Source organism: Leptinotarsa decemlineata, unplaced genomic scaffold, assembly GCF_025532065.1.
Source record: "Leptinotarsa decemlineata unplaced genomic scaffold, Ldec_3_MD MMD2_tig00026369_RagTag_RagTag, whole genome shotgun sequence".
NCBI classification, from domain to species: Eukaryota; Metazoa; Arthropoda; class Insecta; order Coleoptera; family Chrysomelidae; genus Leptinotarsa; species Leptinotarsa decemlineata.
The window spans coordinates 5,982,643-5,997,776 of NW_027412709.1; the positions used below are offsets into that span (position 1 = coordinate 5,982,643).

General features: G+C 35.7%; 2 protein-coding genes across 4 annotated transcripts in view; one reads left to right on the forward strand and one right to left on the reverse strand.

The window, feature by feature from the left end:
• Positions 1 to 15,134, forward strand: part of LOC111507510 (uncharacterized) — a 484,193-nt gene that overhangs the window by 185,424 nt on the left and 283,635 nt on the right. The window lies entirely within an intron of this gene.
• The window catches only part of LOC111506164 (uncharacterized), a 67,750-nt gene that overhangs the window by 28,229 nt on the left and 24,387 nt on the right, over positions 1 to 15,134 (reverse strand). For all 3 annotated transcript variants that reach the window (XM_074185233.1, XM_074185232.1, XM_074185234.1), the window contains exon 2: positions 12,021 to 12,128. In XM_074185233.1, the coding sequence (XP_074041334.1) occupies positions 12,021 to 12,125 (105 nt within the window). In that variant the 5' untranslated portion in view covers positions 12,126 to 12,128. The remainder of the gene's footprint in view (positions 1 to 12,020; positions 12,129 to 15,134) is intronic.

Consider the following 15,134-nt stretch of genomic DNA (forward strand, 5'->3'; position numbering starts at 1 on the left):
CTATCATTCGGAGAATATCACGGGATTTATGACAAAATAATGATTGGTGTTTAAGAAATCGTGAAAAGCGGGAAATTAGATGATTGATCGATTTTTGATGACATTTTTTCGAAAAAAATACTTTTATATGAACACTGAATTATACAGAAAACACTTTTTTCTACTCAGTTTGTATTCCAAACATTCGTTATGAAATTAAATCGGATATCATTCACAGGGTTTCTACACTACATACTGAATGAAAATAAGAATTTCACTTTCATGGAACACTGTCACGAAATGAGTTTGATCTACTTATGTTATCGATGACATTCATTCACCTATTTGATTGAATCCAAGCCAAAAGGAATCTACACTATATACTAAATGAAAAAATCGTAATTTATGAATGAAATGTGTGTTTTTTCTCATAATTTCATCCAGATTGGTACTGAAGAGCTCTAAGGCAAGTATCTTACGGCGAAACATCGATGTCTACCAGTGAGCATGACAGTGTTCCATGTAATTTCTTCTGAGCAACAAAGACGCGCTGTAAATGACTCGATCGTCCCCAGGTTAATATATTCAATGAAATATGTGAATAAGTTAAAGTATAGTACACACTTAGAAGACCATGTTTGGCATATATGTCTTCAAGCTGTAAAATGGCAAAATAAGCTTTATTAAGCAGCTTGCAGAGGTGGTCAATGCGTGGTTACCATGTTTACTTGCTGTCTTTGAAGGTGCCAAGGAATTTAGTTGTTTCAGATAAAACAAAATTACCGCCGGGTGTTGATGGTCTCCTAAGGTTAAAATTCATAAAAACCGTTTTTCCATGGTTTGAAATAAGTTTATTTCTTTGACACCACGCCTATATTTCGTTAAGCGTTACCTGAGTTTTGTGGTAAAGTTCCTTCTCAGTAACACCCTACACAGTAACAGTGGTATCGTCAGCATACAAAGTGGTGGCACCATATTGAATATGATTTGGTGAATCATAACCATGAATTAAAAATAGAAGTGGGCCTAAAATAAAGCCTTGTGGAACACCAAGAGTTACGTCATGCATGTTCGATTGAAATTCAAAACAAGTTTCCCATTTTCCATGTAGGAGTTGATATAACTTATACCGATATTATATAGTTTTTCAGAAAGTATGTTTTTGTCCATAGAATCAAAAGCTTTAGATAGGTCAAATAATAGAGTTAAAACATATTTGCCATCATCTAGCTTTTTATATACATCTTTGAAAAAATGTGCGGATGCTATCTCTATTGATTTTGATGGCCTAAATCCATGTTGACAATCTGTAAAAATTTTGTTCACTTCAGTATATGCTGAAATGCGGCAGTAGAGATTTTTTTCTATAATTTTTGAAAATGCACTCTGCAAGTATATTCGTCTATAATTTTCTATTTCACTCATGCAGCCCTTTTTGAAAATAGGGATTATACAAGCTATTTTGAGAAGATCAGGAAACTCTCCGCTAAGAAATGACTGATTTATGAGGTGCAGCAGTGGATCTATGATGTTATTGCAAATATTTTGTATGATGTGAGTAGTGAAACCATCCAAACCAGACGACTTTTAATTTTTAACATTACTTATAACGGTAGTTAATTCATTTTTACTCACTGGATATAAAAATATGGAATTTGTCCTATGTTCGGACAGGGTACAGGAGAATGATAAGTTATATCCGAAATTTTCGGCGATATGATTAGGCAAAACGCTAGAAAAATAGAATGCAAGCAATTTGACACTTCGTTCCCATCAGCAGTTGAATTGTTTTGAATATTTAGAGTATATGTCTCTTCAGATTAATTTTCAGCATTTATTATTTTATTATTGTAATAATTCAATTTGGCAGACTTTATGTTCTTCCTATATATTTTTTTCCTTTCCATGTAAAGTAATTTATTTTCGGGACAGTTTTTTATTTCATTGCATATTTAACGAATCTCTTTACCTTCTTCGATTTATACGTTCAACAGCCAACCTTTGTCATTTTTGCAAGACTGTGGTTTTTTTTTTAGTAAATATTAACGGACATGCAACTTTGAAACACCAAGTGACGTTTTCAATAAACACATTAAAACCATAATTTTCATTGAAATCAAATATGACGTCCCAATTTATAGTCATTAGACATAATATGTTTTGATTATTTCAAAACATACAGAAAATAACTGGGTCTGATAACATTGGGTCAAATATTTCCACCTTATAAGACTCAAGAGAAATATTTGTCGCTATGTAATCTATGCATGAAGAAGTTGTGTTTGCCCTCTTATATTTACGAAAATTCGTGTTGGTGCTCTAGAGATGATATTTAAGTTGAAACAATCAAATATGTCGCAGAGTATTTTGATAGGCAACGAGTTGTCAAGCAAATTTATATTAAAATCACTACGTGCCACAATCTAGTTGAATTTTTTGCTAATCGATGTTAGTGCTGACATAAGGTTATTGAAAAATATATTCATATCCCCACTAGGAGGTCTATAGACACTAAAAATAACAATATGAGCATGTTGTGATATGCGAAAAGATATACCACACATTTCTATCTCACATTCCATAGAGAGTTCATTAAATATACTAACCTGAGTAGCATCGATATCGTTCCTAACAAAAATGAGTGATCCCCCATGGCTATGATTGCATCGAGAAAAATTGTTAATTATTTTGTAATTTTCGAGAGGAATATGATCAATGTTCTCTTGAACTATCCAGTGTTCTATATGTTTGTCATTCATCATACGTTCTATTTCATTGATTTTATTCATAAATCTTTGCACGTTTACATGACATATATTATAAACTTTGGAAACTGCAATATAAGACCCAGTTGGGATAACCTGGGGTATAAAAAGTTATTCTCCTTATTGTTCCCTAATAAATAATCGGCCAGAGGAGGATTTAACATAGTAGCATCTGTGTTTGAGGTTATTGATTCGAAACAAACTACTTTGTTTAAATTATTACTATTATTAAGTTCTTGCGATACAGATATGTCATTTAGAGCATTACCATCAATAATTGTTTCGATATTAGAGGTTATTAATTTGGACCTTAAATTACTTGAATTATTATCATTATGTTCGCGGAATAAATCCACGTCATTTCCACTGTCGGATGAGCCTTTCTCAAAAATGGACTCCTGTACCACATCAGAAGGATCCATAGACGTAGATGGAGATGAGAACACAGCATCATCATCTTTGGAGGCTATTTCATTGTTAGTAGAGACTAAATTTGCAATAGTAACAAACCTCAGATTCTTAGGAGATGAATATGTCTTGTTAGACAGAAAGCGATATGAAATATTGGCAATCATAACTTGGCTGAGTTTTAATGACTTTGATTCATTGCTTCCAATATAGTTTATTTGGCCTTCAGTTAATTTATTGAATCTATATAAAAAATCGATTAACTTACTGTCATATTTACATATATATTTATTCTTGACGACACCATATTTCTTATAAGGAACAGACATTGAAGAAACAGTGGTATGCACACATAACTTCAATTTATTACAGATTGTTCAGAAAGAAGGTATCTTTCGTATGTCCAAATCATTTGAGCCGGCAATTATCATAATGCGATCTTGCAGAGTGAAACCTATTGCCAGATGTTCAATATTTTCAATGACACTTTCCATGTGTGCTCCTGGCTTGACAATTGCGAGAATGTCATATACATTTTTGTCAATTTTTCGATTAATGAGGCTACTTAAATCTTTGCCATAATCATCAGCTAACAGTGAGATTGTGTTATTATTAATAGATCGTTCCTCCACGCCACTGACTTCGCTTTGTGGGTTTTCTATACTAATCTGTTGTCTATATATCATCACTCCTACTAATTATTTTGTTATCTGAAAATGGGATGATATAATTACTTTTTAATTCTATATCAAACTGTAATTCGGGGTTGCAACTATCTACGTTTTCAGATATTTCTTATAATTTGACTAAAGGAATAGCACAAATTACATTATCAAAAATTTTTTTTCGAATAAAACTGAGTTGTGGGAGTATATTATCAAATGGATAGTCCATATAGTATTGAGCGTATTATATTGGTGTCCATTCTAACTCTCAACAAAAACCGAAAGCGGAATTGTCCGTCCTGACATTATTATATTCGGTCCAGAGACATTTACCTTTTCTGAAAAAACTGATATCTGGGTTTTCGTGGCATCTAATTGAACCTGGGTACTTTCTCCTCAATTCAAAATCACCATCACTAAATCATCATTCAGATATGCAACCTCCTGCTACCGGTGAAGATATACGTCTGCAGCCGATGTCCTGTAATCCAAATGAAATGACGAGACAAGTGTTGAAGACTATATGTATCCCTGGGTAAGACTAGCGTTGATAGTGAAAGTATTCGAAAGATACCCATCGACAAGCCATAGCTAGCAAACTCTCATGCCCAAAAATATCTTTGTTTCCTAAAGCCATATTGATGATCGCTCAAGACGTTAAAGCCTTCAAAATATTCAAGGGTATGGTGGTTCATAACTCTCTCCATGATTTTTAATATTACTGATAGCAAAGCTACTGGTTTTCACTTAATTGAAATATTTTTTCAGTCCTTTTCGGGGATATGCTAAATGCGAGCAATCTTCCAACAAGAAGGAAAAAATCCTTTCTTGTAGGAAAGGTTGAAAAGTCTGCGAAATACTGATGCACGTTCTAAGTACGATGACTGGCACTTCATCAGGACCAGACGCCTTGTTGATTTTAAACTGTGTCAAAATTCGTCTGACCAGATGTCTAGAAGTAATTTACGATATTGTGGATTCTAGTGTGGAGATAGTGGGTGATACCTTTCTGAAAAAATCGACTCTGAAGTGGGAGGCAACTTGTTCAACTAGTAGACTTGCTATTACTATGGCTGTTGATGCAATTGAACCATCCGCTTGTGTTGGTGGTGATGTGTGTAATGTTTTGATTTACAGCTTCAGCTACCGACTTGAAGGATCTAGACCTGTTGAGATTGGCAAGCCGTTTATTCCTAATTCTCTGATTGTGAAGTTTCTTGCTTTCAATCATTCTAAGTTTGCAGCTTTTGTTAGCATTAAAAAACCTAGTTCGTTTTTCGGTACTGGGTTTTTTGCGCCATTACCGGTAGGCGAGATTTTTAGGCGACAGCTTGCTCGCAATCTTTGTTGAATCAAGGTTTCCCGTTAGAAGTTCGTTTCATTGAATAAGGAATGTATATAGAGTGTAATATAAGTACGTTGAAAAATATTCAAGTAACGTATTCCTGAGACAATTTTAAGAAAAAAAGTCTATATGAACTTGTGTCCGAAAAAGCCTCGTTCCGGAGATACGAGGTGTTGAAATTGCATTTTTTGTTCGTTTTTCGAAAATAACTCTTGCACGAAATTCGGTCCCCGGGTTTTTTTGACGTGAGAAATCATAATTTCGTATTTATCATCATGTAACATCTAGAGGGCACTGCGTACGCTGTCAGTATTTATTTCAAATTGCCCTAACTTTTTGTTTGATACTTTTCATTAAAAAATCTAATTCCTACAACTTTTTCAAGTGAAAATGCACACTTCCTCAACAACGCTGGAGGTGATTGTTTTCGAGATATTTACAGTTTTCTATATCGATGCATATTACTTAGCTCCTAGGGCGCTAAGTGAAGTTGCTGAGTACATTACAGAAACTAAGTATGTGGTGGATCTTGTCAAAATGAACAACTCTCTTCTATAAAATGTTTAACGAAGAATGATTCGTTTTCGAAATACAGATTTTTGAAATTTTTAAAAACATGATAGGTTTTTGTCATAAGTTTTTTGCAATTTTAGTTATTGCTCATTCAATCCAAGTAAAAAAAATGTCAGGTTCAATTATTCAATTAGAAAGTGCTACATTTCGGAGTTTGTAAAAAACAATTCGGAGAAGTACTATGTTATTTATTAGGAAAATAAACATATAAAAATTGAACGAAACAACTATTACAACAACTGTTCAAAGTGACGACCCCCAACAGTAATACAAGCTTCTGCTCACCTCATCAAAGAATTCCGCACCCGTTGAAAAATGCCCTGAATGTTTCCTATCGTTTCGCAGCAAGCTTTGATGCGATCCCTCAACATCCCCTCGTTTCCAATGGGGCTAGCATAAACTAGTGATTAAAGGTGTCCCAAAAAGAAAATCGACGGGATTGAGGTCCGGTGACCTCGGGGGCCAATGCTCAGTGCCTCCTCTTCCTATACATCGTTGGAGATATGCTACGTCTAAAAAATTTCTTGCTATCACACTGAAATGGGCAGGAGCTCCATCGTGCATGAACCAAGAGTGATTTCGGAGACCAATGGGAACATCTTCCATAAGTTGGGGAAGCTCGTGTTCCAGAAAATGTAGGTAAGCATCTTCATTCAAACGTAAGAGGAGAAAATAGTGCCCATTTGAATAATCCCCAATTGTGCATACCCATATATTGAAAGAGAATATGTCTTGGAAATGAGTTTGCGTTATCGCATGTGGGTTATCTTCCGCCCAGATGTGGTTGTTATGGAAGTTCATGATACCATTTTTTGAAAAATTAGCCTCATCTGTGAAGAGGATTTTCGATAAAATTTGCAGATGTTGTTCGACTTCTCTTTGAGCAAATTCGATGAGTGGTTGGAAATCATGTATCGTAAGTGAGTGGACACGCTGAATATGATAAGGATATAATTGCTGTTCATTCGAAATTCTGTAAACTGTCGTGTGACTCACATTTAAAGTTTGACACATTTTTTTTGTACTTGTCTCTGGATGTTCACTAATTTCTTCGAGAATCGCCTCCTTCAATTCTACAGTTCTTGTAGTTTGTGGCCCTCCTACTGCAGAATTTGTTTCAAAGCTTCCAGATTCGGAAAGTCGCCGAAAAAGATTCGCAAATGTCGCTGCACAAGGAGTCACGCGTTGGGGATACCTTTCCTGATAGATGCGTCTGGCCTTGTTTGAATTTCCGTCAGCCAAGCCGTATGCAAAAACCATATCATGGTATGCATGGTACCAAAAAATTTTATAAACTCCAAACAGTGAATTTAAATAATATTTAAAAATGTGACAGCGAAGTTCTATTTCTATAAACAAACTTTCATAGCCTACTCGATTCAATTAACTTAATATGCAAGCGGAGAGTGACAAAAATTATTGAGATCAAATTTGGCTATAAAGTAAAATGCATCGATATAGAAAATTGTAAATATCTCGAAAACGATCACCTCCAGCATTGTTGAGGAGGTGTACCTTTTTTACTTGGAAAAGGTGTGGGAATTAGGTTTTTTCATGAAGAATACCAAAAGTTTACTATCAAAAAAGTAACGGCAAATTGAAATACATAATGACAGCGTACGCAGTGCCCTCTGGATTTTACATGAAAATTAATACGAGATTATGATTTCCCGCGTCAAAAAAACCCCGGGTACAGAATTTCGTACAAATATATTTTTATTTGCAAGAGTTATTTTCAGAAAGCGAACGAAAAAATTCAATTTCAACTCCCCGTGTCTCCGAAACGAAGCATTTTCGGACACAAGTTCATATAGACTTTTTTTTTATTGTCTCAGGAATACGTCACTTGAATATTTTAACGTACTTATGTTACACCCTGTATATCCATTGATGATAGAATAACTCCCATGACTTCAAAAGCACAAGTTGATGGATCATCAAAGCTGAAACAAACATACAGCCAGGGGTAATTTCGATAAAGGTCTTGAAGATCCTCCCAATCAGCATATCTGTACTGCCATCCTTTGCGCGGTTTGAATTGTTTCCCAACATTTATCCGCAATAACCTCAACACTGAAATGAGTTTTTTGGTCAAAATATCCCAATGGAGACCTTACAGTGACTGTGTGAATTTATGGATCAGTTGTTAGGTATAGATCCAGCAGACTAGCACATTCTCCATCACGGGAAGGAATCCTGGTTAGCTCGTTATCTGAGTGAGTTTGTTGCTTATTGGAAATACCTTATCTTCGTCGTTGATAATCATTCGAAAATTTGAGCCATTCGATATTGTGGATATTGAAGTCACCGAATATGGACATTTTGGCACATGATTTATTTGCAGAAAGTAAATGATGTTGGCAAGTCAAGAAAGTAGTGCCGTATATTGTGTATCGCTTGGTGATCGATAAACGCGGCATATAAATTTAATGAACTTCTGTGATATTATTTTAATCCACAAAACACCAAAGTTCTAGCATTTCCTCTCGTTGACAGGAGATATCGTTTCGGATAAAAATGTTACGTCTGAATTGGCAGTGGCAATCATAGCCGGGATATAATTGACGGGATTTATTGAAGCACTAACTTTGGTTTCTCAAGTGAAGAAATATGAGGACTATTTGTTTGCAGATGATGTTGCACTGAGTTTATATTTGAGTTGAGTCCTCGAATGTCGCAGAAATGATTTTGAAGTTATTAGTGGGTCTCTTTGCAATTGCAAGTATCATGATGGACTGATGTTAGAAGGACCCTGCTGACTGTCAGAAATAGTGGTTTTCGGATAACTTCTGCAGGATAATGCCCTCAAATTAGCCCTCACCCGAATTGGGGATCTATTTCACATTCAGAGTATGAAGACCCTAGGAGCGCCATTATGCAATTTTTTCTTATGTTCATACCTCTGAAACCGGAAACAGCCGACACAGCAACGAAACGTTAGCCCGAAAGGAACTTTACGCTGCCTGAGACGTTGCAATGGTATCTCACTGGACGATGCCGGGTGGATCCAGCATTTACCACCTATCATCTATGTGTTATCAATTCTGAAATTTGGAGCATCAATCAAAACCACGAATAACTATATTCCTCTGAAGGCAAATTTTCAAGAAAATCGGTTACAGTCGTCCTCAATATTTGGAGATATCGCTCTGCATTTAGTGTGTCTTCATAAATAAAAGAGCTGATTTTATTGTTCTTCAGAATACAGAAAACATTCTGGTCAAATTTTTTTTTCAAAACCCATTTCTTTTGTAACATGAGGATTATGATCAGCCCAAAAATGTTTATTCCTTCTATTGAAAATACCATCCCTCGTAAATTTTGATTCGTCTATCCAAATTATTTTTGACAAAAATTCCCGATCTTCCTGTGTATGAATCAAAAGGGATTCACAAAAATGCATTCTTTGTTCGAAGTCTTCTGCTTTCAGAGCTTGAACTTTGGTAAATTTATACGGATGCATTCCGTGATTTGTGAGGTGGACTCGCGAGGGGCTGTATCAACACGACGTAAACACCCAAAAAATGATGTATCTCTATAGGAGTTTGCATCCCAAATCGTCCGTTCCACGGTTGTACTTTCCCCCATAACAGGGAGTTTGAAGTGTCTACATGACAGAATGGTACTGGATATAATAGCCTATAAAGTCGTTAGAAGTTCAGATCCCCTTCTCTGCATGGTCCGTATCCATGAGAGAGCAGGAATTGGAGCATTTCTCTTGAGGGCAGCTGCCCGAGCAGCTGATGAACTCGGTTTAGTTTTCCTTCACTGAACGAGGTGAGAACAATGAGCAAGAATGTTTTTATTGCACAAAAAGCAATACTTCGATGTATATTTAATATTTCTCAGAGAGATTCCTACAAAATAAATTTTTAAAAGATATAAACTTTTAACTCTAGTGTGTGTATATATTTTTGAGTTATGCGTCTATGTGTTTACGAACAAAACCGATTTCACCCTGGAAAGTGATATCCGTAATTTTGATACACGTCAAAAGGGACTAATATACACTAAGACCCCTAAATATAAAATTACTCAAAATTCTCCTGAATTGATGGGACCTAAAATTTTCAATCAATTACCAAATATAATAAAAACCACCAAAAAAACCCAACGAAATTCAGAAATAGACTGAAGTCGTTTTTGTTCGACCATTGTTTTTATACACTGAATGAATATTTTAATCTTTCTGCCTCATGATTACTCATATTTTATCTGAATATTTGTATTTGTTTCACCTCATATTTATTTATTTACTTGTTTTATATTGAATATGTGTATGTGCTTTGACAATTCCTATATGAAATGTAAATGTTCGTCATAATGAAGGAAATAAAGAAATCTAATCTAATCTAATCTAATCACAACTCTGTCACCCAGTTGAAACCTGTTCAGGAAAAAGCTCATATATAAGCCACAGAGATGACCTAACTTCTACGGAAACACAAGCATGAGCCAATGCATGGGTTCTTATTCAATAACATTGGAGACCTTGTATTATCAAAGCGCCTGACTTTTGATTTCCTCAGATCTAGTGGGCTGGAGTCGGAAACTGAGAGGTTCATCATGGCTTGCCAGGATGGTGTCTTCCACACCTTAGTCTACCGCAGTCGCGTGATGGGTATAGAGGTTCCTGACACAAGGTGCAGGGCCTGTTGCGAGGTGCCCGAGACCCTAATGCACTTGCTATCAGCATGTTCAGCATATGCGGTCTCGGCCTACATCCATCGACATAAAGCGGCCCCAAAAAGAGTTTTATACTACCATCAACGGCACTCTTACGGTATTGACGGGAAACTGGTGTTGCCCGTTGGTCCGGGGAATATTGAATCCGTTGTGGGGAACGAGGAGTGCCGAATTTATTGGAACTATTCGTTTCACATCCTCAGTCTCATACAAGCTAATGAGCCTGATGTAGTTAGTCCTTCTCGACCACCAGAAAAAGACAATATTTGTCGTGGAACTTTCAGCTCCTGGCAAGACGAATATCGTCCGGAAAGAGGAGGAAAAACGGATAAAATATCGAGATTTTCTCTTCGAACAGACTCTATACAGACCACTCTGTCAAGATGGTTGTTCTCATTATTGAATTTGGTGGAATGATGTCCTCTCCATTCTCGAATCTTAAAATCATACCGGCCTGCCGCACTGAGGCAGAAATCTCATCCAGGCAGATGCAGAAGGCTGTCATTCTTGGTTCAGTGCACTTGCTCAAGGTACATGATTTTCGGACCCAAAGATCACTTACCCCATGGTGTGGGGAGTGGTCGTTGTTTGATAATGTTGGCGCGCCCTCCCAAATGTATCGGGGATTTGGGCGATAGGGCCCGACCAGCGCATACTTCGGTAAAAACAAAATAATAATAAAAATAATAATACTTGCCACATGGTGTGGGGGTGGTCGTCGGTTGATAATGATAATGATATTTCATCAATGAAATAATAATAATAAAATAACGCAAGAACAGCTGGAACAATTTTTATGTTTTCTGTCTTTTTGGTTTTGTCTTCGTCGGGAATAAAAAAAATATTTATAATAATAATAATGATGATAATGAAGAACTCAAGATTGGATGGACCAATTTTGAATATTTTTGTGTTTTTGGATTTGTCTTCATCGAGAATAGGATAATGAGTATTGAAATATGATATTCTATCAATTAAGATGATAATATTGGAAGAGGCAAAACATCAATGACAGTGACGTGTTATAATAAAACGCAACTGATAGCTCACATGTATATCACAGGGTGCTTTACTGAAGAGATCACTCTTACTACCATTCCCAATTCATTTTATTATATATCAATACCATTCATTTCATTATACTAAATGCTTTTTTATCAATTTTAAAATCCTAAAATTGCTCATCATTTGAGTGTTAGGCGGAACGAGGTTCGCCGGGTCCACTAGTCAATTATAAAACAAAAATCAATATCAATAATCGAATGTTTCATTAATGTCAAAGAATTCATAGATTTTCAAATAATTCCTTGCAATCATGCTTTCTTCATTCACATGTAGCTTTCACTTCTAGAAATGACATGAATACACTATAAGGGAATCAATCGAAATGTGAAATTGGATTGGTACATAATTTGCATTTTCAGTAATGGCAGTATCGTGAATTGATATTAGAACATTTCTTTTTGTTGCAAGAATTTCCAAATTGATGAATTCAGAAACACAATTATTATTGATGAAAAATATGAGTGATATCAAAATTGTCACTTATATCCAATATGAATTTTCTGAAAAAATTTTATGATAGAAAAAAGTTTTTACCTCATCTTTTATTGATTTGGCATCTATGGACTTCTGCAGCGGAAAGGACAAACATACTGTTATGACGCATATCAGTAAACTTTGGAACAATATGCGATGCTGCATATCCTGAAAAAAAACAGAAGTTAATATTTTTGCATTCCTCTGGACAGGAACAGTGAAAGTTCTCTACTTTGGAATTTTTGTGGAATACTCATTTGGTCACTACAGATGGTGAATTTTTCAAAACATTTTTTGGAACATAACATTCACTAAATATAACGTGAAATATCAAGGACAGAGTAGTAGAAAGCCAAAACCTTTCTTCCTCAAATAATCATTCACTCCTATAAATATACCCTTTTCAATTAAGGAAAAAGTCCATATTACAGTATCAAACTTCTTCATAAGGATTCTCTAGCACTACCGTTAACTCATAATTATGTTCTAGAGGTTAGTACTGTAGATTATATTTATGTGAAATTGAACTCCGTACCATTCTTCTCACAAACTTATATATTTCCGTTCCATAGCGTATTTTTCTTCAGCTCTGCACAATATATTCGTAAATGATAAAGTTATATAATTTCAAAAAATCATGTCAAAAATTTGTTGGAAAATATTACTATACGAAAACCAGCTGAAACTTTGATCAACCACATTTATGATATGTAAAATGATTCTCTTATAAAAAATATGATAAATTTTTGGTATAAAATCTGTGAAAACCCAAAAATTGAAGTACTCTTGAACGAATTTGCAGATAACAAAGTTTTGTCATTAAATATTTTTGATGTGTGATTCCGTCACAAGCGTAAATGTCCATATACCATATCTTTCAGTTTTGGTGATATTCAGCCTATACAGAGTCGACAAAGTAATATACTTCTTGTATGAATCAAAGTGGCTCGTTCATCAATTGTCAATATTGCATAATTTCTCAAACATAAAGGGTGGAAAACTTCCAATGAAATAAATATAGATTGAAAAAGTAAAAAATACGCTTTTGAAGAACACCGAACTGAAAAGTTAAAAATAATTTTTTTATAAGCTTTAAACAATAACGAACGAAAAATACTAGTATTATTGTGAGAAAAGCGACAGGCCCTTGACATACAAAAAATATGGCACAAAGCGCCCACGCTTTTTCAACAATAATATTAGTTTTTCGTTCGTTATTGTTTCAAGCACATTTGAAAAAAAATATTATTTTTTAGTATTTTAAACTATATTTTTCATTTTTCAGTTCCGTATGCTATGAAAGCGTGTTTTTTAGTCTTTTTGAACTATATTCATTTTATCTAAACTTTGGAATCAATCAGCCATATATGGTTTAGAAAAACGACCATTGATATTTTTCGATTCCGGAGAGGTAGTCTGAAAATCAGCTACCAAGCCCAAGGGCAGCAGGCGCTGCCTAAGTATGCGTAAGTATGGGCAAACATACATACATACATACACATACAGGTAAAGCCAATAAATGCGTGTTAAAAAAGCAATTGATTTCGAAAAGAACTAATCACAGAGGTGTGTAGATCAACCATATGAATAAAGGAGAAACGAGCTAGAAAGTTCCTTTTATTACACTGTTGACATCGGTGTGGATAAATAGATGATTTATTGTGTCTGGGAATCTGATCACATTGGTCAACTGAGAGGTAAAATAATTTTTTTTCAAATAACTAGGATTTTGTGTCGAATAGATAGTGGACAATGTAGTTAGTGAAGAAGCAGTGGTTAATTAAATAACACACTGCATTTTCGATTTGTATTTTATTTGTATTTTATGATAAAGCAATAAGCGAGATAGTAAGTGAGCCTTGGGTAGAAGCTAGAGTGAATAAAATAAGCTAGGTAGTTCTTTGAATAGTTGTGAAATGTTTAAGGGGTACAATTTTAATAAAAAAAAGTTAGTTCTCGTCATGAAAAGAAAAACCATTGCTGTCTGAAAAATAATTGAAAGAAAAAGTAGGTTTTTGTTTGGTTTACAAAAAAAAGTTGCTTCAGGCTGCATTTCAGGTCATCAAAGAAGCCAATAAAGGTAGATTTTTTTATGGTATTATTATGTAATGTTTTGCAAAATGTTGAACTCTCTCCAATATTTTTACTAACGCTCCAAGTAATGAAAAGGACCAGTGACTAAAAAGTGGCACGGACGTGACACTAGAAATGCCACCGTAATGTGTGGGGACCTGTGACGTATCCACTAGGGATACAAGGGCTATATAGGAAGGTTTTCAAAGGAAAATGTGAAAAAATATTTTGAAGGGTGGATAGACACGTAATTAGACGGGTGGTCAGTTGATCAGATGTTGAAGTAATTTAAATTTTAAATAACGGGAAAAGTTTTATTTTTGCTAAGCGTATCAGTTTTGTACAATTTATGTTTGTTTGGTTGGAAGTCTAAGCTAGGCATATTTTGGTTACTTATATTTCTGGAGGAAAGTATTTGTTTTGGTATATTGCCAGGAACTTTGGGGCAGATTTATTTGTAGCACGCGCTTAGACGCTCTGCAGATAGGGGCGCTCGAATACTACTGCCGGTAAGTATCGACCGTGGGGGTAGGAGTCCCACTAAACGGATACTATTCCTCCCGTCGTATCGTTTGTTTTCATCTCACACGATATGGTGGTAGAGGTTGTTGGAGCTTTGTAGGCTGTACGTTCTGCAGAGAGAGGCGACGACAGAGAACAATATGGAGGCAGTGGCCTCAGAGGAATATGATATAAAGACGCTTTATTCCCTCTCTAGAGAGAGAAGCCTAGGGCTACAACGAGGCATTGGCCTTGGAGGAATATGATGCGAGGACGCTGTATCCCCTCCGTCATAGAGAGGGAGAGATTGTGGCTAGGCGCCACAAAGGCAGGTGAATGGTAGTCCGTTGCTACAGCGAGGCAGTGGCCTCAGAGGAATATGATGTGAGGACGCTATATTCCCTCCATCATAGAGAGAGATTGTGGGTAGGAGCCACAGAAGCGGATGATTGTTAGCCCATTGCTACAGCGAGGCATTGGCCTCAGAGAAATATGATGCGAGGACGCTGTATTCCCTTCATCATAGAGAGAGATTGTGGCTAGGAGCCACAGACGCAGGTGATTGGTAACCCATTGCTACCGTGAGGCATTGGCCTCAGA